The following is a 19,611-nucleotide window of genomic DNA, read 5'->3' on the forward strand; positions in this document are numbered from 1 at the left end:
GTGGCGGATGGCAGAAAATGGTCTGAAGGTGAAGCTTCCATGACGACGGGCCGATCAACAACGATATACATTTGGGCTCGTTGAAGGTTCAAGCAAAGAATATGGCGTCAAGTAAGTCGCGTATTGTATATATGGCAACCATCCTCCACTGACAGGTACCAGATCAATTCTCTGTCGCGTCCCCGCCGACGGATGCTATCTCCGCCTTGAAGTTCTCGCCCGACCCCGACTCCACGCGAATCGTTGTTTCTTCATGGGATAAGAACGTGTATCTGTACGACCTGCGCGACGAGAATGGCGCCGTCGGAGAAGGAAAGTTGTTACAGAAGTTCGAGCATCGTGCTCCGGTGTTGGATGTGTGTTTCGGCGCAACCGAGGATGAGATCTACACGGCTGGCTTGGACTGGGACGTCAAGAAGTGAGTTCATGTCACGTCCGTTACCAATCGGCGCATCCTCATCCCATTCCCTGCTGACACCAAACAGAATTGATGTAGCATCATCCACCCAGACTGTCCTCAGCAGCCACGAGGCCGGCGTGCGCAGCGTCGTTTTCAGCAAGGAACACAACCTAGTAATATCCGCATCCTGGGACTCGACGTTGCATGTGCACCCGACGAACGATCCCGCCACAGCCCCCGCTATCATTCCCCTCCCCTCGAAGCCCTTCTCCATGTCTCTTACCGCTACGAAGCTCGTCGTCGCAATGGCTTCCCGCGCCCTACACATCTACGATCTGAAAGCATTGGCTATGCTCACCGCTCAGTCGGAGGGTACGGGCCCCAACAAGATTGAAATCGAGCCCTGGCAGCGAAGGGAGAGCAGCTTGAAGTTCATGACTCGCTCGGTGGCGTGCATGCCTGACGATGCAGGATACGCGTCATCCAGTATCGAGGGCCGTGTTGCGGTCGAATGGTTCGATCCGTCTGCTGAGTCGCAGGCCCGCAAATATGCCTTCAAGTGTCACAGACAGACGGCAGATGATGTCGACGTTGTCTACCCTGTTAATGCGCTGGCGTTCCACCCGGTTCATGGTACGTTTGCCTCTGGCGGTGGTGATGGAGTGGTCGCGCTTTGGGATGGTATCGCGAAGAGGAGAATCAGACAGTACCAAAAGTACCCGTCGAGTGTGGCTGCCGTGGACTTTAGCGGTAATGGAAAGTACCTCGCGATCGCGATCAGCCCGGGCTTCGAGGATGGGACAGATGATGTTGTCGAAGGGACGGTTAAGATCTTTGTACGTGAGCTTGGCGAGACGGAAGCGAAGGGGAAGGGCGCCAAATAAGCTTGAGTATATTGTCGCCTCATGAAACTAACTTACTTTGTCTTGATGACCGGCGTGCGGAGACTGGTGTTCTTGTTCTTACTTTTGGTTCGTTGATATCACAGTTACGAGGCACCAGGTTATAGAAAGCGTAAAATAGTCCGATTCGTGCTAACAGTCTACATGGTATCATTTGTACTTGTACTTTTCTTCTAATCTCTTGACGTATCGTATATGGCGTTAGGGAGCAGTCCCATTCAAGCAGCGGCCTTTCTGACGGACACCGAGCCGTCAGGCATACCGAAGTAAGCAGCAATAGGCTTCTGGCCTCCGACACCACCGAGCGCCTGCGCCTGAGGGCCCGTCACGCCAGAGAAGATACCCACGTCGAGAACACCGGGAATCTGCTTGATGGCCTGAGAGAGGGCGTGGACCTCCCACACGCCGTCCTTGCCACTACCGTCCTTTCCGGCAGCGACGTCTGCCTGGGTCAGCAGAGTCTTGAAGGGAGCGTCGATAATGTAGAAGGCCTGGTCGGTCTTCAATGGGCCTTGCTTGGCGTCGGAGTTCAAGCGGATAGCGGGGTCAATGCTGCCAATTTCCTTGAGAGCACCGAGAACGCGACGGGCGGCAATAGGAGCGACTTCGATGGGGATGTACTTCCAGCCAGTGAGCAGGCGGGATTGGAGCTTGCGGGAGTCTATCAACGGGAAGTTAGTGCGCATGTCCTCCAGACACTATCGATCGGCGTATAATATACTCACCAGCCACACAGATGAACTCCTTGGCCTGAAGAGCCACAATCTTCTCCTGGAAGAGACAAGCACCACCACCCTTGATCAGGTTCAGCTCATCATCGACCTCATCGGCACCATCGAAGGCAACATCCAGAACCGTGCCCTCGGGGAGGGCATCGAAGTCCACCGCGGTCAGACCAGCGCTGACAATCAGCTGCTTGGACTGGAAGCCGGTGGGGATGTATTTGGTGGCAGAGGTGTCTATTCCGGACTCCTTGATGGCCTCGACCACGTAGACAATGGTCGAACCACTGCCAATGCCGACGTATTTGGCGTCCTTGGGGTAGTGGTTCTCGACGGCAGCCTTACCGGCTGCGCGCTTTGCGGCTTCGACGACGCTGGCCATGGTGGAATGACAGCGAAAGGTAGCGTTGGGAAGGGAGAAGAGGGGCACAACGGGAGGAGACGAGTGATCTGGTCGTAAGCAGAGACGAACACGAGAATAAATAGAAGATGAGGGGAAACTGCCGAGCCGGGATCTGTTGTTTAAGATTAGTAGGCGGACTATTCCGGGGACAAGAAACCCTCGAATCGAGCCCCTGCAAATTCGGGGAGGAACCGTCAAATGTAGTGGATGCCCGCGGTGGGGGGAGATGCGACAAGCCCAGGGAAAGTTTTCCAGCAAAAGGATTGGACCACTTACAGGGATGACAGACAGCCACGCGGAAGTGCGAATCTCATGGCATAGCAATTGAGATCTTGACAGCTTATATCATCCGCTTACAGAGTAGTTAACTTAGTTACTAGTCGTAGATTCGTCTGATAAATGCAGCGAGTGACAGATTGTTGTTCGGCGTCTTTTCCTCCGGCGGGGTTTGTGTCGTCATAGTATTGGCAGCCTCAGGCATACAGGCAGCAAGGCCACCAGCAGCTCTTGTGGGTCCGTGCATCACATCGATCATGTGACTACAGCCAACATATGGATTCCATCGCTCTTACTTGATCGGAATATCAATACCTCAACAAGTCATCGGTCCATTCGGGTGCTTGTGATCGTGTTGCTCCATCTTCTTACAACCAGGGATAGTCACCGGAACATTATTCCAGCTTGTCGATTCCCCTCCTTTCGACCTAACTCGTCTTTGTCTATCTCCGTCTCTTCTCCGCTTTAGCCCCTCATGGCAGAGGCCTTCCCGAGTGCTTTGGTTGGACCGTCCTCGAAAGAGAGGAAATATGATCGCCAATTGCGCTTGTGGGCAGCAAGTGGACAGCAAGCTCTAGAAGAGTCCCGCGTGCTTCTCGTCAACTCTGACGAACCCTGGGGCAAGCACAACACGGGTGTATCCGGTGTAGTCGGCGTGGAAACCCTTAAGAATCTTGTACTTCCTGGAGTCGGAGGTTTCACGATTGTGGACCCTGCAGTTGTCACCGAGCCGGACCTCGGGGTCAACTTTTTCTTGGAAGAAGAGAGCTTGGGCAAGTCCCGAGCCGAGGAGACCTGTCGATTGCTACGAGAACTAAACCCGGACGTAGATGGAAGCTTCTATACTAAGGTGACTTCATCCACCCCAACTGCTCGATCCTGTTGCAGAGCTAACGAAGACTGAGCACAAGTCAATCTCAGAACTGCTGAAGGACCCTGAGTTTCTTCCGCAGCACAAGCTGGTCTTGGTGTCTGGACCGGTAAAACGCCCTTCTTTGGAGGCCATTTGCAAGGCTGCTAAAGAGTTTGGCATCCCAGTAATCTACACACGCTCGGTTGGATTCTATTCCACCTTCTCTCTCCAGCTCCCGGCCGCATTCCCTATAGTAGAGACACATCCAGATCCTGAAAGCACACAGGATCTCCGTCTCCTAAACCCGTGGCCTGAGTTGGCAGCGGCCGGTGCTAGCATTCGCAACCTGGACAGCCTGGATGATCACCAGCATGGCCATGTCCCGTACATTCTGCTTCTTCTGCACCACCTAGAACAATGGAAAGAAGCGCACGATGGCCAGGTGCCATCGAATTACAAAGAGAAATCAGAATTCAGGGAACTGGTGCGGTCGAGTGCAAGAACAAGCAACCCCGAAGGTGGAGAGGAGAACTATGATGAGGCTGTTGCCGCAGTTTTGAAGACCTTGAACCCATTCAGCTTACGCAGTTCCCTTCGTGAGATCTTCGAGATGGAAGAATGCAAGCACCCAGCCCCGGACTCGGCCAACTTCTGGATTATCGCGGCGGCCATCCGTGAATACTACCATAGACACAGTTTACTTCCTTTACCGGGCTCTCTACCCGACATGAAGGCTCAATCAGCCGACTATGTTTCTCTTCAGAACATCTACAAGTCAAAGGCTCGCAAGGACATAGAAGAAGTTACTCAGATCGTCCGAAGCCTTGAAGCACAGCTTGGACCACGCCCGGCCCCAGCTTCGGACAAGGATATTGAGGTCTTCTGCAAGAATGCGGCTCACATCAAGGTTATCCATGGCCGCGATATTCCGATAGTGGATGGGGAGGCAACTACTCTAAAGGCGATTCGGAACAACATTGATATTCCAGACTCCCTTGTGCCGACCTTCCTTGCCTTCCAGGCCCTGGATGACATAATCACCGACATCCAAGCGGGCAAGATATCAGAGGAGGCCTTGGATGATGAGAAGGTGTGGGACTCTGCAATAGACCGCATCCTTGGTGCGCTTCACCCTGAAGGTGCATCCACTATTGAGGACGGAGACGCGAGGGAGCGAATCCTACAAGCGGCACAGGAGCTACGGAGGACGCAAGGCGGTGAACTACACAACATCTCCTCGCTCACCGGAGGACTAGTCGCGCAGGAGGCGCTCAAAGTAATTACCAGGCAGTATGTGCCCTTGGATAACACTTGCATTTTTGACGGGGTGCGCAGCCGCAGCGAGATGTACAAGCTATGAAGACGGTGGCGAATATGAAACCTGCAGTAGCCCCCATAAGGCAGCATTATGCCATGAGTCACGAAAATCAATACGCCACTTCACAATTGGTCAACCATTATTACTTCATATTCTGACCATTTGTATTCGTAATAACATGTAGATATTTCAACCCGTCCCGCTGGTGAGCCTGTGACCCATCGATAAGACTGGGCTCGGGTCCCGCGGGCGCCGAGCAGATCGCATAGCAACAGGATTTGACCCTGATCGGCCACTCCCTCGTACACGTATAACTAGACCTCAACTCCTGACACAAAGTAAATCTCATTTAGTTAATCTACTGGTATTAAGTAATCATCCTGATCTGCATTACACTAAAACATTTTGTTAAAACCACACATACCCGCCGAAGCATTGCAGAAAGTCAGTCGGTCCCGATGTTGCAGAACGACCCAGTCCCATCCAAGCAGTTCTAGTACATACATACATACAGCCTTATAACATGACCTGGAATCTGCGTGGCTTAGTGCCAGGGCAGGATGACACCAAGCCACCGGTATTCTTGAAGTGGAGGTCATCTAATGCGTTTATTATCTTCGTGGTGGTTTTTGCTGTCTTCACGGTATGCTTTGCTTTTCTTTACTTAATTTGGCTTGGTATCTTGACCCACCTGCTAACTATCGGATGTTGGATAGGATGTTTTACTTTATGGACTGGTACGTGGCTTGATGTACCATACCATTGGATTAACTATGTCTGGGTTCAGATTACTGATGTTGAAGTCAATCGTAGATTGTCCCCGTGGCTCCTACCGCTTTACATGAAAGGGTCGGGATGTCTGTTGATCAGGGTGAGTTGACCATTTCTGTTATATAGATGGTGACTTGATGCTGACTATAAGGGTGGGGTAGAACAATCATGGACGTCTATCTTGTTAGCATTGTATGGCGCAGCGCTATTAGCAGCATCGCGTGAGTATCACCCTTGCAATATCGTTTCAAAGAATGTTCATGCTAATCCTTGTAATATTCAGCCGTTGCGGGCTACATCGCCGACCGCTTTGAATCTCGATGGTGGCCACTCATTGTCGGATTGCTGGCGCTGGGCGCTTCCACGGCTCTACTCTGTGTAGGGACTCACCTTAGTCTCTGGATCATTGGCCGTATCTTCCAGGGCGCATCCGCAGCGGTTGTATGGACGGTCGGAGCCGCGTTGCTGGTCGACACGGTGGGAAAAGATGGCCTTGGACAGGCAATGGGCTATATCGGCATGGGTATGACCTTTGGAATCATGGGTGGGCCGCTTCTTGGTGGTGTTATTTACGCCCGTGGCGGATACTATGCCGTCTTTGCTCTGGCGTTTGCTCTCGTCGGTGTGGATATTGTTTTGCGGTTGGTTATGATCGAGAAGAAGCATGCTGTGAAGTGGTTGCAACAGGAGAAGGAACAAGATCCGGATATTTCGCCGTCTGAAACCACGGAGAAGTGCTCTGATGTGGAAGATGTTACTGATCGTTTGCCCACTGGTGTATCTGATGATAAGTCCAAGAAACCGGTTGCAACCGGACAGCAGGCTGCTGAAAGTGCTGGACATGCGAGTCCCAAGAAGACTAGAAGCGCTGTTCTTACTCTTCTTGCTTCAGAGCGCATGATAGTCACCATCTGGGCTTACTTCATCGTCTCCGTGGTCCTGACTTCGTTTGACAGCGTCCTTCCTCTGTTTGTCGAGGACACCTTTGGCTGGGACCAGACAGGCCAGGGGCTGATTTTCGTGCCCTTGTCCGTCCCTCATATTTCCGATCCATTCTTCGGCTGGATCAACGACAAGTTTGTGAATGCACGACGCTACATGGCGGCAGGAGCATTGTTCTCCACTATACCTTTCATGGTGCTGCTCCGTCTTGTCACGCACGACTCCATTGGCCAGAAAGTGTTGTTATGCGCATTACTGGTCCTCATCGGCTTTTGTATAGCCTCGTTGATGCCTCCCCTGTTGGTTGAGGCGTCATACATTGTGGAGGAAAAGGAAGCACAGGACCCGAATATCTTCGGTAAGGGTGGTGCCATGGCTTTGTCATATGGCATCCTCAATTCCGCGTATGCTGCTGGAACCATTGTTGGTCCGTTCTTTGCAGGCTTTATCCGGGAAAATGCGGGCTGGAAGACCATGACGTGGGCTTTGGCCTTGCTGACTGGTGTATCTGGTGTGCCGATTTTGTTGTTCTTGGGAGGGTTTCTGTTCAGGAAGAAGCGAAGTGAAACGGCTGCATCGGAAGAGTGATTGACCATGAAGAAGGGGAAAAGAAAGAAATGGGGTTAAGCGGTTTAGCATAAAATGGTGTATATACATAGTGGTAATGTCTGGTAAAATAGTCTCGCCTCAATAGATATGAACTTACATGACTCTTCATGGAAACAAGCATATCGCAGATGGTAATGACTGAGGTAAAGGATAGATAATTGCCAGGATTTGTCGTTCTGAGTGGAAAGAGAAGGAACGACAACCCGGTTTCAACTGCCCGTTTCGGAGAATCAGATCAGTGAGACTAAGTACTAGTGAAACGGCAAGAAAACTATTCCCGCCTCCGTGTCTTCGAACCGAGACCAGCCAGGAACCAGAAAGATCGACCAAAAGTAGAAAAGAAAGACCCAACTTTGTGCAGCGGGTGGATCTCCCCGCAACAGCCCCACCTCATGACGGATTGGGGGGGGCGACGGCCAGCCCCAAGTTGCCCTCAATCCAGCCAGTCACCCAGCCAGACAGCTCGGATATCGGCATTTCCTGGTGAATCATGAGCCGGATCAGAAGGGATGAATGCTGAGAAATCACTGACGAAGACGAAGCTGAGCTAGAATGTTTCGTCATAGGAAATTTGGCGAGCCGGTGGCACCATCCCCGCCTGTCTTTCCGGCTGGACTGTCCTGTATATTGACCTCGGTCATACTTCCTCTTCTTCGCGTGTAGCATACTATGAAAGTACTGGCAAAATGGCATCTCCGCTAGTGCAACATCAGGGTCTTCGTGCAACGTTTACGGGTATTGAGAGGGGGTCGGAGGGAGTCACGGTGAATGAGTTTCGGGGTATCAAGTACGCGTCTGTCCCCGCGCGGTTTGAGCGGGCTCAGCCGGTGGATGACTTTGGGGATGCTGTGGTTGATGCTTCTCAATATGGGTACTGCTCTGAATCCTTTCTATGCTGGACGGGAACGCGTGGATGAGTGCTGATATTGGATTCAATCTTGGGTAGGCCGAGGTGTCCACAGGTCGATGTTGACGTTCGCCATTTGCTGCGCATCCCGGAGGACTTTCCAATTGGCAAAGAGCCTGAGGATGAGTTTGAATGTTTGAACTTGGATATTACCTGTCCTCCGGTGTCTTCTGCTAAGGAACCTCTTCCTGTGCTTTTGTGGATTTACGGTACGTAAAGTCATATGATCTTTCTATACTGTCTAGAAAGCAATTGCTCATACGTCGTACAGGAGGATCCCAGGTGGTGACGTTTTGCTCAGCTGCATCGAAGATCTGTGGTAAGTGAAGCCGAGAGGGTTCCATCCTCAGGAATTGACAACAGAGTCAATAGATCCCATAAAGATCGTCGCGGACTCTATAAAAACCGGCCAGCCTATCATCTTCGTTTCAATCAACTACCGACTCAATATCTTCAGCTTTGGTAACGGCAAGGAGAAGAACCTTGCTGTCAAGGATCAGAAACTGGGTATCGAATGGGTGCGGAACAACATCTCCGCCTTTGGAGGCGACCCAGTATGTACTACGGCGCGTGGTGGTCTGTCTACTAAAGCTAATCGGTATCCCTACAGAACAACATCACATTGGCTGGAGAGAGTGCTGGGGCGGTATACACTCATGCTCATTTAGTCACTGGTACACCCGTTAAGAGGGCTGTTCTGGCTTCTGGATCCCTCTATCTCTCTTCTCCCTTGCCGGTTGAGAAGGGTCAAGGTCTCATCAAGGCGCTGGAAGCCAAGGTGCAGGAACTGGGCGAGCCGTCGCTCCGGCTGTCGTCGGTGCCCGCTCTATTGCAGGCCTTGAAGGAGTGCAATGTGAACACCATGTGGATACAAGAGGATGAGGACTTTCAAGGATGGGAAGGCAAGTCGGAGTTGGTGGAAGAACTCATGATTGGTGATACGGAGTATGAGGTGGGTGATCCTTCATCGCAGTATTTGAAATCACTTACTTATCTCCGTGCAGTCGGTCATCTGGAGGAACGGAATCGAGACATTCGATGGAGAAGCCATTACTGCAGCGTTTGAGCAGGATGAGAAATGGGGCACAAAGTTACGCAAAATGTATCAGGTTGTGGCTGATCGACCAACCGCCTGCAAGCTGGGTGCACTGGATCTTGTGAATGATGTCCGTTATACGCTGCCGGTGGAGGTCGTAGCCGAGAAACTGCAGGCAACAGGGAAACGAGTCTACAAGTATGTGGTTGACCAGGCCAACCCGTGGCAGGCATCCAGCCGAGCCCATCATGCCGTTGACCTGCTGTTCCTGTTTGATGGCGTTGACCTGTCTTTCAACCCTGCTGCACAAGCTGTCGGTCAGGAGATGCGGAAGCGTTGGGTACAGTTCGTCAACGGGGGTAGTCCGTGGTCTACAGAGCGAAGATTCGCCTACGGACCTTTGGGGAGCTGTGGAGAGATTTCTGAAGCGCAGTTTGCGTCCAGAAGACGGGTCGAGCATGTTCAAGCTCTTAGAGAGGCTGGGATGGGTGTCTATATGCCTATTGTATTTGCCTTGACGGCAGGCAAGATTAGCTTGTTGAATTAGACGGCGATCTACTCCATAATTTCGATGGCGATATATAGAAGAATTTTCAAATACAATGCCTTTAACACTTCCTATACTATTATTACTTTTGTTTGTGTCACCGTAAGCTGTGAGCTATTGAATCCAAAGTAGATATTACTTTTTGGAGGATATAGTATACATCGGCAATTCCAGCGATGACTGCTACCCGGGGGTGTCCCCGCAAGCGCAAAGGCGGGCGAACTTCCCCACCGTTACTCAGGCCTGACTCATGTGGGGTCGCTCCACTGGCTGATGCCTGAGGTGCCTGATGTTGCCTGAGTTCCTCATGGCTTCTACTGCTCTCGGCAACACTACCCCCTCGACATCTGCCGAACAGTCCCCCAATTACTTGCCAACTTCCCATATTGTATGCAACCCATCCAATACTCCCAAACTCTGGTCTCATCCATCCATCCTGACTTGCTGTCTTGGAATCAGCTGGCCCGGATATCCGGATGGCCAGCGGTCTGATTAATTGCTTCATAATGGCTTCCCGCTTGGACCGACTCCACCAGCTCAAGTATATGAGCCTGCTGGAACCTGCCCCGGCTCTCCTCCCCATATATCACGATCCATGACTCTATAAACGCACTATCCTCTTCTCAAACCCCCCTTTACTCCTACAATAGCTCCTTTCCTGAGACCTACCACCCATCATGCCCTCCACAAGTGACCTCGCCGACCCCAAAGAATACCAGAAGATCTTCCACTGGGCAGAGACACAGAAGGATGGCACCATTCCCTCCTTCGCTACCAGACGAAATGATCCGTATGAAGTAAGTGTTCTGTGCCGATGCCTATCCTCTGCTTACCGTCGCTAACTCAATCGTAACAGTACCAAGCCGGATTCGGCAACTCGTATGTCAAAGCGTTCTCCTGCATCTAGCGATTCAACTGGCTGATGTAGTTAATCTACTAGGTTCGCCTCCGAGGCTGTGCCTGGCACCCTTCCACAGGGCCAAAACAGCCCTCGTAATGTCCGCTTTGGTCTCTACGCTGAGCAGATGACGGCCACGGCCTTCATTGCCCCGAGGCATTGCAACAAGAAGGCATGGCTGTACCGTGCCCGTCCGGCGGTTGCCCACCAGGGATTCGTATGTTCTGCAGCTGTCATCTAGGGTTGCTACCTACTAACATTGACTATAGACCGACCTTCCCGATAACAAGGACACAGAATCCAACTTTCTCCCTCTGAACCCCCGCGTCCATGTCTCCCCTACCCAGCTTGCCTGGCACCCTTTTGACATTCCAGCCAATGGCGAAGTAGACTTTGTCTCTGGTCTGAAGACCGTGGCTGGCTCGGGCGAGCCAACCCTCCGGGAAGGCCTGGCCACCCACGTCTATACTGCTAACACCAGCATGACCAAGAAGGCTTTTGTCAACTCGGATGGTGAGATGGCCATCGTTCCCCAACAGGGTGCACTGGACATTCAGACCGAGTTTGGTCCCTTGTTCGTCCAGCCTGGAGAGATTGTCATTATCCAACGCGGCATCCGTTTCCGCGTAGAGCTTCCCGATGGGCCTTCTCGTGGTTACATCCTTGAAATCTGGGGTAGTCAATTCGAACTCCCTGAGCTAGGACCCTTGGGTGCCAACGGACTTGCCAATGCACGAGACTTTCTCTACCCCACGGCGAAGTATGAGATCTCCAAGGAGCCTTGGGAGATTGTGTACAAGCTGGGCGGAAAGTTCTTCAAGAGCACACAAAACCACAGTCCGTTTGACGTGGTTGCCTGGCATGGCAACTATGTATGCTACTCCCCTGTCCAGCTTGTTTCCAACCAAAAGTAGACTAATGGGTCATACAGGTGCCTTACAAGTACGACATGACCAAGTTCGTCAACGTCGGCTCCATCTCCGTTGATCATATGGACCCCTCCATCTTCTGCGTCCTTACAGCCAAGTCCCGGGATCCCACTGCTCCCTTGGCCGATCTACTCATCTTCTCTCCTCGCTGGGACGTCGCATCACGTATGTACCTTCCACAAACTGATATCACTTGACTCTCCCACCTCGCTAACAACAACAATAACAGACACCTACCGACCTCCATACTACCACCGCAACGCCGCCTCCGAACTAATGGGTCTCATCTACGGCGACTACGGCGGTCGTTCCGACGCCTTCCAACCCGGAAGTGTCTCCTTCGAATGTGGAAGTAAGCATCACCCCCATCCCGACCCAGATAGATCATCCATCTAACTCAATCATCAACAGTGGTCCCCCACGGCGTCGCCTACGAAGAATTCAAAGCCGCCACAGAAATCGACCCGCCAGCCATGCGGATCTCCGAAGCCTCAATGGCATTCATGTTCGAGTCAAGTCGCCCATTCACCATCACCGATTACGCCTGGACAAGCAACAAGCGCCACGAGCACGAGCCTAAGATGTGGGATAACCTCGTCGACAACTTCTCCAAGCACGAGAAGGAAGTCGAGGAGTTATTGGCCAAGAAGGCTCAGGGGATGAAGATCTAAATTTTGAATAGCAGATATATGCTTTGTTTTGTATTTGTTTTTTATTTTTTCTCCCTTGAGCTTAGCCATTGCTTTTCTGTGTGTGCGTGTCCTTGTTTATTATGCCTGTGATCTGTCATGATTGTATTACTAGATGTCTTGTCTGTACATATTTGAGACACTAGTCGCATATGCCAACATTACTCTTATTGTTTCTCTGAAGAATTGTGACGTGTGCATGACGTATAGTTTATTCAGGTACCATCATTTGTAGAATGCCATATCTACATAATTCACCAGTTCTTTGCATTCGTTGAGGGATTTAGAGAGAAGGGTTAGGAAGCTCACCGCTCAGAATAGAGGGGCAACAAAGTAGGACAACCACCAAATGCTCAGGTATGCCTAAAATCATGACAAATGGGTAGAAAATGATTAATGACTACGGTTGGTCTATCATATTGGGCTCGAAGCCCATAACGCATGTGTGGTGTATGTCTACCTGAGGCGCATACCGGTTTTCAGGCAGCGACACAGGGCATCACATCACCCCACCGGGTGGCAACAAGAAACCATAATGCACATTGTATGTATTATGACGGTACAGAAAAAACAGCAAGTCTCGGAACGTCTTTTATTTTCATGAATTGGTATCAACACGGTCAGAAATACGGACATACAATTATTTAGGCCAGACCGCCTTGGTTGTGTCTTTCTGTTGCCAAACGTCCCTGGAGCCCTTTCGAAGGGTCGGAGAACCTCAACTTGCCAGAGGTGAGCCGGTTATGTCTATCACAAAAATCAAATCACAGGAAGTAGTCGGGTGTGCGCCTCGAGACCATGGGTTCTCCTGCGCGCGGGCAGGGATCGAATTGTAAGCTGTAGATTGCGTCAGTAAATACTTTCTCCGATTGAAATGGTGGGGTCACCGCATACAAGGTATATTTCAGATGCTCGTCAATTTCCATAATTGCGGCTTGGTTACCGCAGCGGTAGCAGTAGTTAGGAGCTGGAGAGACATAGTTAGCCATGTCCGCCATATCACGCGTGACGTGAGCCAAATTCTGCAGTGCAGCATACCGGAGAAAATCGTGACCACATTTCTATCCTGGGACCAGTTGTAACCCTCCATTACCAGCTGGTGCGCCCGTGCCACCAGAGTCAAGCCATTGTTGTGATTAAATGCCTCCGAAATATCCTGCCCGAATGTGTATCCAGCACCACGGGGAGAGATACCCCAGCCGCATCGGTCGTCAGGGTCACTCCACAGAAGGTCACACATGGGACCCTCGTGCGGGACCTCCTGAATCCGATCCAGAGAGCGGATGTTGTCGAGGGTGTCGATCGACGGACTCAGACCGCCGTGCAGACAGAAGATCTGGTTCTCGATAAGTGCGGTGAGGGGGAGGTAGTCGAAAAGGTCGGTGAAGTATTTCCACACGTTAGCGTTGCCGTACTTGCGCAGGCACTCATCGTAGAAGCCGTAGACTTGCGTGATCTGGCGCGACTCGTGGTTTCCTCGCAGGATGGTGATACGCTGGGGGTAACGGATTTTGAGGCAGACAAGGAGCGTGACGGTCTCTACAGAGTAGTAACCACGGTCGACGTAGTCACCTAGTGGGCGGGCGGGTGAGCCAAGGGGGACGACTGGCATAAGCGGTAACACGCCAACTCACCCATAAACAGGTAGTTTGTATCCGGATTGGGGCCACCAATGCGGAACAGCTCCATCAAATCATGGAACTGACCGTGTATATCACCGCACACAGTCACTGGACATTTCTATAGATTGGGAAGAGTCAGTCCCGATCGGTCGCAACGGCCGCGGGGCCACGAGCAGGGCCGGGCAGCGCGGGAAGGCAGGCCACAACAACAACAATAGCAGAAAAGTCAATCACATACCACGGGCTGCACGTTCGACTCATCCTGCAGAACCTCTCTTGCCTATGTAGAAAAACACGACCACGATTAGGATTATTCATTCCCGAATACACCCAGAATTTCCAGCAGAAGCAGCACACACCCGATCACAAAGCCTCCGGACATCTTCCTCCGCTAGTTGCTTGCAGGTCATCAAGCTTTCGATCCATCCATCGAGGGTGGGTATGGACCCCGGGTCGGTGGTCGGGGAGAGGTGGTGAGGTTCGGGCGACCGCGCCGTATCGATCTCCATGTTATTGTCCATTGAAAGTGACCACCAAGAGCGAAGATGAGGGTGGTGGGGGGGAAAGAGAGCGAATTCAAGATGACTGCAACCGAGGGGGGTTGGTGGAGCGGGACCAACTGGAGAGGGGAGGTCTCGTGAGGGAGGGCGTGGATTTCTTAGAGGGGGGGGAACCAGGTCGGTCGGACGAGACACGGTGCACCAACGGAAATTGAACGACGGACCAAGAATGGGACAGCAAGCCCTGTCACCCACAGATTGAAGAAAGATAAGAGGGGCAAATAAGGGGGGTTTGAAATGTGGAGGGATTGGGGGGGGAAGGAAGAGATGAAGGGAAAAGGTTGGGGGGGAGGGGAATGACAAGAGAGAATAAGGAAAGGGAGGTGTGAGCTGGGATGGCGGTGGTCGCTGGTGGTGGCTGCTGCTGGTAGTGGTGGTGGTGGTCAGAGGTACAACTAGCAGTATGTTCTTTGCTGGTCGTGCGAAACTCGCCCAAAACTGGGCTTCCCAAGTCCGTGCGCCACACCGCCCGCCTTCCCCTTCCAGCTTGTGCATCAGCCACACTTACCCTGTTCTTATTCTTTTTTCGCCCTTTTCTTGCCCCAGAAATCATTACAGCTTTCTATGGTACCCGCCACAAAAAGCATTGGTGTGGAGGGGAACAGAAACAACAACAACAACAACAACACATTCATTGAATTTACTAATTGCACGAGATCAACCATATCAATTGTCTCATAACAGAATAACACTAATCTCAACATTCATATACATACAAAATCATATCATTACTCATTCTGTGTCATCACGTCGTGCACTAACTAGTTATGTACCGTGTAGTTTTCAAACAAACTTTGGTCTGCAAAAATTCCGCCCCCCCAAGCCTCAGCCGCCGCGCTTAAATGATGTCACCACCAAATCCCCCGAACCCTCCGCCAAACCCGCGTCCCCCATATGGCCCCTGTCCTCGTCCAAACGGTGCCCCTTGTCCGGGTCCTACCGGATCATACCGCGATCCTGGTGGTGCTTGAGGATCGTACCCTTGTCCACGAGGTCCACCAAACAGAGGATCATCGAACGTGGGGTGCATGCCACCACCGCCGCCACCTCCCAGCCCAGGGCCTATACCTCCTCGCAAAGGATCATTCGGGCCTAGTCCCGCTGGGTACAAATCTCGGTCTCCAATGTTCATCGGGTTTCTTCCTCCCATACCTCCCGGGTATCCTCGAGGCGGTCTCTGGATCTCGAACTCATCCTCGAATCCTGGTGGCGGAAAATCCCCAGCTGGGACGGGTCGTCGGGGAGGCACCGCCAGGGGGTCGTCAAATGGGTACGGGCGAGCGGGTTGGGGCATCGGATCGTCTCGTAGAGGATCATGGCGTGGAGGTCTTTCCAGAGTTCTTTCGCGCAACGTCTCCTGTGGCTGGTCGGAATCTTCGTAGCCTTCTTTATACAGTCCAGGCGCCAGCTTCTGGATGACGTTGATCTTGAATAATCCGATCAAGTCCTGAATACGAGAGGGAGATATAAATGCTTCGCGAAGTGCTGCTGGGAGATCCTCGGCGGTAGGGGGCAAGGGAAGCGCGGATTCGGAGACGTAGTCTTTCACCGGAAGATCGAAGGATGTCGTTCTGTCATCGCCCAAAGCCAAGGCGAAAATGACAGCATTATTTCCAAGTCGGCTGATCTTGAGCAGATATTGCATCGATGACTGTGAGTGGGCGTAGCGGAAAGCAAAGGCCGTGTTGGCGTTCCATTCTGCGGGGAGTGAGGGGCTACCGGATTGGTTCTCTGAGAGGTTGATAATCATCAGTAAGGCGTACTTTAAATACCTTGCAGTGTTCGCATCGCACGTACCTAGCGTATGGTCTTCCTCAAGTCCAACTAAGCGGAAGCCGACTGCTGTCATGGACGCATGGCCGACTAGAGCGATCGCCTCGTACGGCGTCTTGAGGCTAGGCGGCGCGGCCCCATCTGCGCGAAGAGCTGTTGCGGCGATCGCCAACACACTGTCCGAGCTTAAGGAACCAGTGCTTTCAGCCATCTTGATGGATGACAAAGATGATTTCTGGAAAGGAGAAGGAGTGAGATGTGAGTGTGAAAATGTCTGTATTTAAGAGGGGACTTGAGGGCGCTTACGACTTCATTGCAGCCTGCGGAGAACCTCGTAATCTATGATTAGTCAGGATCGCGCCTTCCCAGATAGAATTAACACCCACCATCTACTATACTACAATCAGTTTTATCATTTCACATATTAATTAATTGGTCATAGTACATCTAGAATACAACTACTACTAGCTCTTGACCTACTGAACGCTTTGGTAAGTCACTGAATGTCATAATAGACTTGGCCGGAGTTGTCTAGTGATCATTCTAGTTAGTTGTTACTGTACATATATATTTCACTGCACATGCATACTACTATGAACTGATTCAATCAACCACTGTTAGTTTGAACCCTGATTAGATACTATCATACCATGCATTTACTCCTTATTAGAGTATTGCTTATAAGCATGACAGATTACAGAACATGCTCGTACGAGGATCTGCCGATGATACTATAGGGGGGTAGCACCCGATTACGTTAGCCGACAAGGCTGCTTGGGGTGACACAAGAGAGTGATTATGACATCCACCAAAGCAGTGAACCTACTACTCGCTTCTCTCTTTGAGAATCTCATGCTTGACATAGAGAAGGGACGATCGGACAGCTGCGACAAAAAATATTGCTTGAGCTATTTAAAGACTTACAACTTCAACTTTATCACAAAACCCAAACAACTCTCCGAGCATGTCTCAAAGTCCGATAACCTTACTTCCTGCAGGAACCTGTGCCATAAGCCGACTGCTATTGGTGGCGGCATCTATCAATTCCTCGAACCCATTTCAGAAGTACGAACGCTTATCTAAATGCTTATGATGGACAGACGATGATAGCACGACCTCGAGGATCAGATTGGTTCAATGACCTTTGTGTACAATCAAATCTTATGCGAAAGGCAAATGACCAATACCCGATGACTATAAACTATGCCCTGTCCCGCAGGGCCTTCGATTAAGAATGCAATATCTACAACATCGCCTTGGGGAACTTCTTCATCGCCTGACGAACTCCCAGATCGGCCAGAATCTCCTCCGTGCCACCCAAGATGGCATCAAACTTGTATGTCCGATGGAACATCTCAATGACCTTACCCATGCCGGACTGGGTCAAACCCCGTCCACCAAAGATGTTGGTCGCAAGGTCTGCGATCTCCTGTGCGGAGCGGGTAGCATGAGACTTCAGCAGGCCGATGGGACCACCCAGATTAGCCGACTGCTGCGCATAGGTCATGTTGCACATCTGGTATGCAATAGATTCCAGCCAGGCCTGGTTCGATTCGCAAAGTGAGATCATTCGGGCAAGTCTGAGATATGTTAGCCTGTTAGAGACCCATCAACAACGTCGGAAACTTACTTCTGCCGCATAACAGGCTGCTCAATCAGCTTCTTGCCAAAGACGATGCGTTGATTACACCACTTCATGCACTCCTCCACAACCGTCATGCACATGCGGATCACACTGCAACACATCATGAAGCGCTCGTGGTTGAAGTTGCTCATAATCACAATGAAACCCTTATCCTCCTCACCCAGAAGGTTCTCCACAGGGACCTTGACGTTCTCGAACTGAACAAACGCGGTGGCAGCAGCTGTCGAGTAGGAGGTCTTGATCTGCTTAGTCTCGACTCCTTCGTCGCGGGGAATCAGGAGCACCGAGAAACCCTTTTCGGTTCGGCAGCCAGTGACAAAGTAGTCGCAGAACATGCCATTAGTGATCCATTTCCTGGAATAATCGTAAGTTCTTGTACCTCTGATCGACGGACCGAGCTATACGTACTTGGTTCCGTTCACGATGAAGTGCTTGCCATCAGGGGTTTTCTTCGCGGTTGTGCGAAGACCAGCGACATCACTACCGGCGAATGCCTCTGTAACCGCCAGACACATCTTCTTCTTTCCAGACAGAACCTCGTCTGTGATCTTCTGCCGAAGAGGCTCATTACGAAGCCACTGCTGGACGGCAGTCAAACTAATACACATGCCTGCCATGTTACCGTCCTGGAAGCCTGCCAACAGTCAGTACAATGTCCCACCGGCCCAGGCCAACGTGAAGAGCAAACTAACCTCGAGCATTAGATCTCACCAACTCCTGGGAGAGCACCATGTCATGCAAGTAATCGAACTCCTTTCCATCGATGACACCGCCCAGAAGCTTCCGCCCGTGCAAATGCTTTCCCGGACCCAAGCGCATTGCTAGAATTCCTGCCTCCGCCATGCGATCGATCAACTCCTGACTGATATAGGTGCCATCCTTCTCCTTCTCCTGTGCCTCAGGGGTAATATAGCGATCCGTGAACTCCCGGAGAGCTTTCTGAAGGCGGCGATGGCTGTCATTAAAGTAGGGGCTCTTGAATTGCGGACGCAGCCATAGAGGCTCGGCGTAAGGAACCTGGCTCAGGCTGCCGGGCTCGGGGGTGACGATCTCCGGGGTTTCGCCGGCTACCGTTCCAATGCAAAGACCCTTGTATTTCTCGAGGACTTCCTGTCGATGAAGATTATAGAAATCGACCGTGGCATCCGTGCCTGCGACCTGGTTCAAAACAACACTGCCACCGGGGTGTGCGTCGATAAAATCGGTCAAATCGTACACGCGGTGATCGATAATGCACCAAACAGAGTCCTCCGTGTTGTGCTGCGCAACCTCGGCGCGGGTGAAGGTCTTCGACATGGTCGCGTTGTTGCTATGTCACAGCTTCAAATACCACAACAAACAAAAAGAAACTCAGAGCCTTGCAGAAATCGAACAAGAGCTGCAGAAGAAGAATGCGGGGAAGTAAATCCGTCCACGGTCTGGTTTTAAGTCATTGTTGCCAATCAATGCGAGTGGATTAGTATCCCTTAAAGCATGCCCCGATGGGCCGAGGCTTTTACCATATTAGGACAAGGCCGATCATCTGAAAGTTCACCGAGACCACGGTTAGCTTCAGCTTTGGACCCTCTTCGCCTTTCTCATTATTGTCAATACCTTACAGAAATTCGAACTTGTGTCCCAAATAAAGAAGTCAATATTGCAAGATCCAAGACGCAATCGCACACTGCATGTGAAGCAGTGATAGCAAAGTGAATGACCTGTCGTATCTGCAGAACGGCGCGTGATGCTCACCATCAGGCAATCGGCCAATTTACCCGGAACTGCCTCGGTTATGCTGACATTGGAACGGACCACCACTGGCTCAGATTG

At 51.5% G+C, this 19,611-nt stretch overlaps 9 protein-coding genes across 9 annotated transcripts; 5 read left to right on the forward strand and 4 right to left on the reverse strand.

Annotated features, from left to right (window-relative positions):
* Positions 1-82: 82 nt before the first annotated feature.
* Positions 83-1,444, forward strand: BO79DRAFT_199526 (WD40 repeat domain-containing protein). The gene is made up of 3 exons (XM_025681424.1): positions 83-111; positions 163-418; positions 486-1,444. Exons 1-3 carry the CDS (start codon positions 102-104, stop codon positions 1,282-1,284), a joined length of 1,065 nt encoding a protein of 354 aa, XP_025537166.1. The 5' UTR covers positions 83-101; the 3' UTR covers positions 1,285-1,444.
* Positions 1,423-2,490, reverse strand: BO79DRAFT_210426 (ribose-5-phosphate isomerase RKI1). The gene is made up of 2 exons (XM_025682800.1): positions 2,028-2,490; positions 1,423-1,963 (listed from the first exon to the last, which is right to left on the reverse strand). Exons 1-2 carry the CDS (start codon positions 2,404-2,406, stop codon positions 1,521-1,523), a joined length of 822 nt encoding a protein of 273 aa, XP_025537167.1. The 5' UTR covers positions 2,407-2,490; the 3' UTR covers positions 1,423-1,520.
* Positions 2,491-3,178: 688 nt separating this feature from the next.
* On the forward strand, positions 3,179-4,972 carry BO79DRAFT_177800 (NEDD8-activating enzyme E1 regulatory subunit; the record flags this gene model as incomplete). Its single annotated transcript, XM_025679949.1, has 2 exons — positions 3,179-3,553; positions 3,615-4,972. 2 exons carry the CDS (start codon positions 3,179-3,181, stop codon positions 4,914-4,916), a joined length of 1,677 nt encoding a protein of 558 aa, XP_025537168.1. The 3' UTR covers positions 4,917-4,972.
* Positions 4,973-5,397: 425 nt separating this feature from the next.
* BO79DRAFT_199536 (MFS transporter) lies at positions 5,398-7,258 on the forward strand (the record flags this gene model as incomplete). Its single annotated transcript, XM_025681425.1, has 5 exons — positions 5,398-5,517; positions 5,591-5,611; positions 5,688-5,745; positions 5,807-5,866; positions 5,929-7,258. The coding sequence occupies 5 exons, from the start codon at positions 5,398-5,400 to the stop codon at positions 7,173-7,175; spliced, it is 1,506 nt and encodes a 501-aa protein (XP_025537169.1). The 3' UTR covers positions 7,176-7,258.
* A 624-nt stretch (positions 7,259-7,882) lies between these two features.
* Positions 7,883-9,686, forward strand: BO79DRAFT_153693 (putative carboxylesterase; the record flags this gene model as incomplete). Its single annotated transcript, XM_025678724.1, has 6 exons — positions 7,883-8,067; positions 8,143-8,312; positions 8,375-8,422; positions 8,476-8,657; positions 8,714-9,055; positions 9,108-9,686. 6 exons carry the CDS (start codon positions 7,883-7,885, stop codon positions 9,684-9,686), a joined length of 1,506 nt encoding a protein of 501 aa, XP_025537170.1.
* Positions 9,687-10,134: 448 nt separating this feature from the next.
* Positions 10,135-12,289, forward strand: BO79DRAFT_270999 (putative homogentisate 1,2-dioxygenase). Its single transcript, XM_025687325.1, has 7 exons — positions 10,135-10,483; positions 10,543-10,565; positions 10,627-10,801; positions 10,854-11,456; positions 11,516-11,678; positions 11,743-11,865; positions 11,925-12,289. The coding sequence occupies exons 1-7, from the start codon at positions 10,364-10,366 to the stop codon at positions 12,182-12,184; spliced, it is 1,467 nt and encodes a 488-aa protein (XP_025537171.1). The 5' UTR covers positions 10,135-10,363; the 3' UTR covers positions 12,185-12,289.
* A 475-nt stretch (positions 12,290-12,764) lies between these two features.
* BO79DRAFT_210428 (serine/threonine-protein phosphatase) lies at positions 12,765-14,654 on the reverse strand. Its single transcript, XM_025682801.1, has 6 exons — positions 14,184-14,654; positions 14,063-14,104; positions 13,837-13,942; positions 13,241-13,774; positions 13,097-13,169; positions 12,765-13,039 (listed from the first exon to the last, which is right to left on the reverse strand). The coding sequence occupies exons 1-6, from the start codon at positions 14,331-14,333 to the stop codon at positions 12,967-12,969; spliced, it is 978 nt and encodes a 325-aa protein (XP_025537172.1). The 5' UTR covers positions 14,334-14,654; the 3' UTR covers positions 12,765-12,966.
* A 471-nt stretch (positions 14,655-15,125) lies between these two features.
* Positions 15,126-16,442, reverse strand: BO79DRAFT_177811 (proteasome inhibitor PI31 family protein). The gene is made up of 2 exons (XM_025679950.1): positions 16,182-16,442; positions 15,126-16,115 (listed from the first exon to the last, which is right to left on the reverse strand). Exons 1-2 carry the CDS (start codon positions 16,366-16,368, stop codon positions 15,223-15,225), a joined length of 1,080 nt encoding a protein of 359 aa, XP_025537173.1. The 5' UTR covers positions 16,369-16,442; the 3' UTR covers positions 15,126-15,222.
* A 937-nt stretch (positions 16,443-17,379) lies between these two features.
* On the reverse strand, positions 17,380-19,415 carry BO79DRAFT_210431 (acyl-CoA dehydrogenase family protein). The gene is made up of 4 exons (XM_025682802.1): positions 18,495-19,415; positions 18,211-18,436; positions 17,788-18,156; positions 17,380-17,737 (listed from the first exon to the last, which is right to left on the reverse strand). The coding sequence occupies exons 1-4, from the start codon at positions 19,096-19,098 to the stop codon at positions 17,401-17,403; spliced, it is 1,536 nt and encodes a 511-aa protein (XP_025537174.1). The 5' UTR covers positions 19,099-19,415; the 3' UTR covers positions 17,380-17,400.
* Between the last annotated feature and the right edge of the window lie 196 nt (positions 19,416-19,611).

The sequence above is a fragment of the Aspergillus costaricaensis genome, assembly GCF_003184835.1.
Source record: "Aspergillus costaricaensis CBS 115574 unplaced genomic scaffold BO79scaffold_26, whole genome shotgun sequence".
Lineage (NCBI taxonomy): Eukaryota > Fungi > Ascomycota > Eurotiomycetes > Eurotiales > Aspergillaceae > Aspergillus > Aspergillus costaricensis.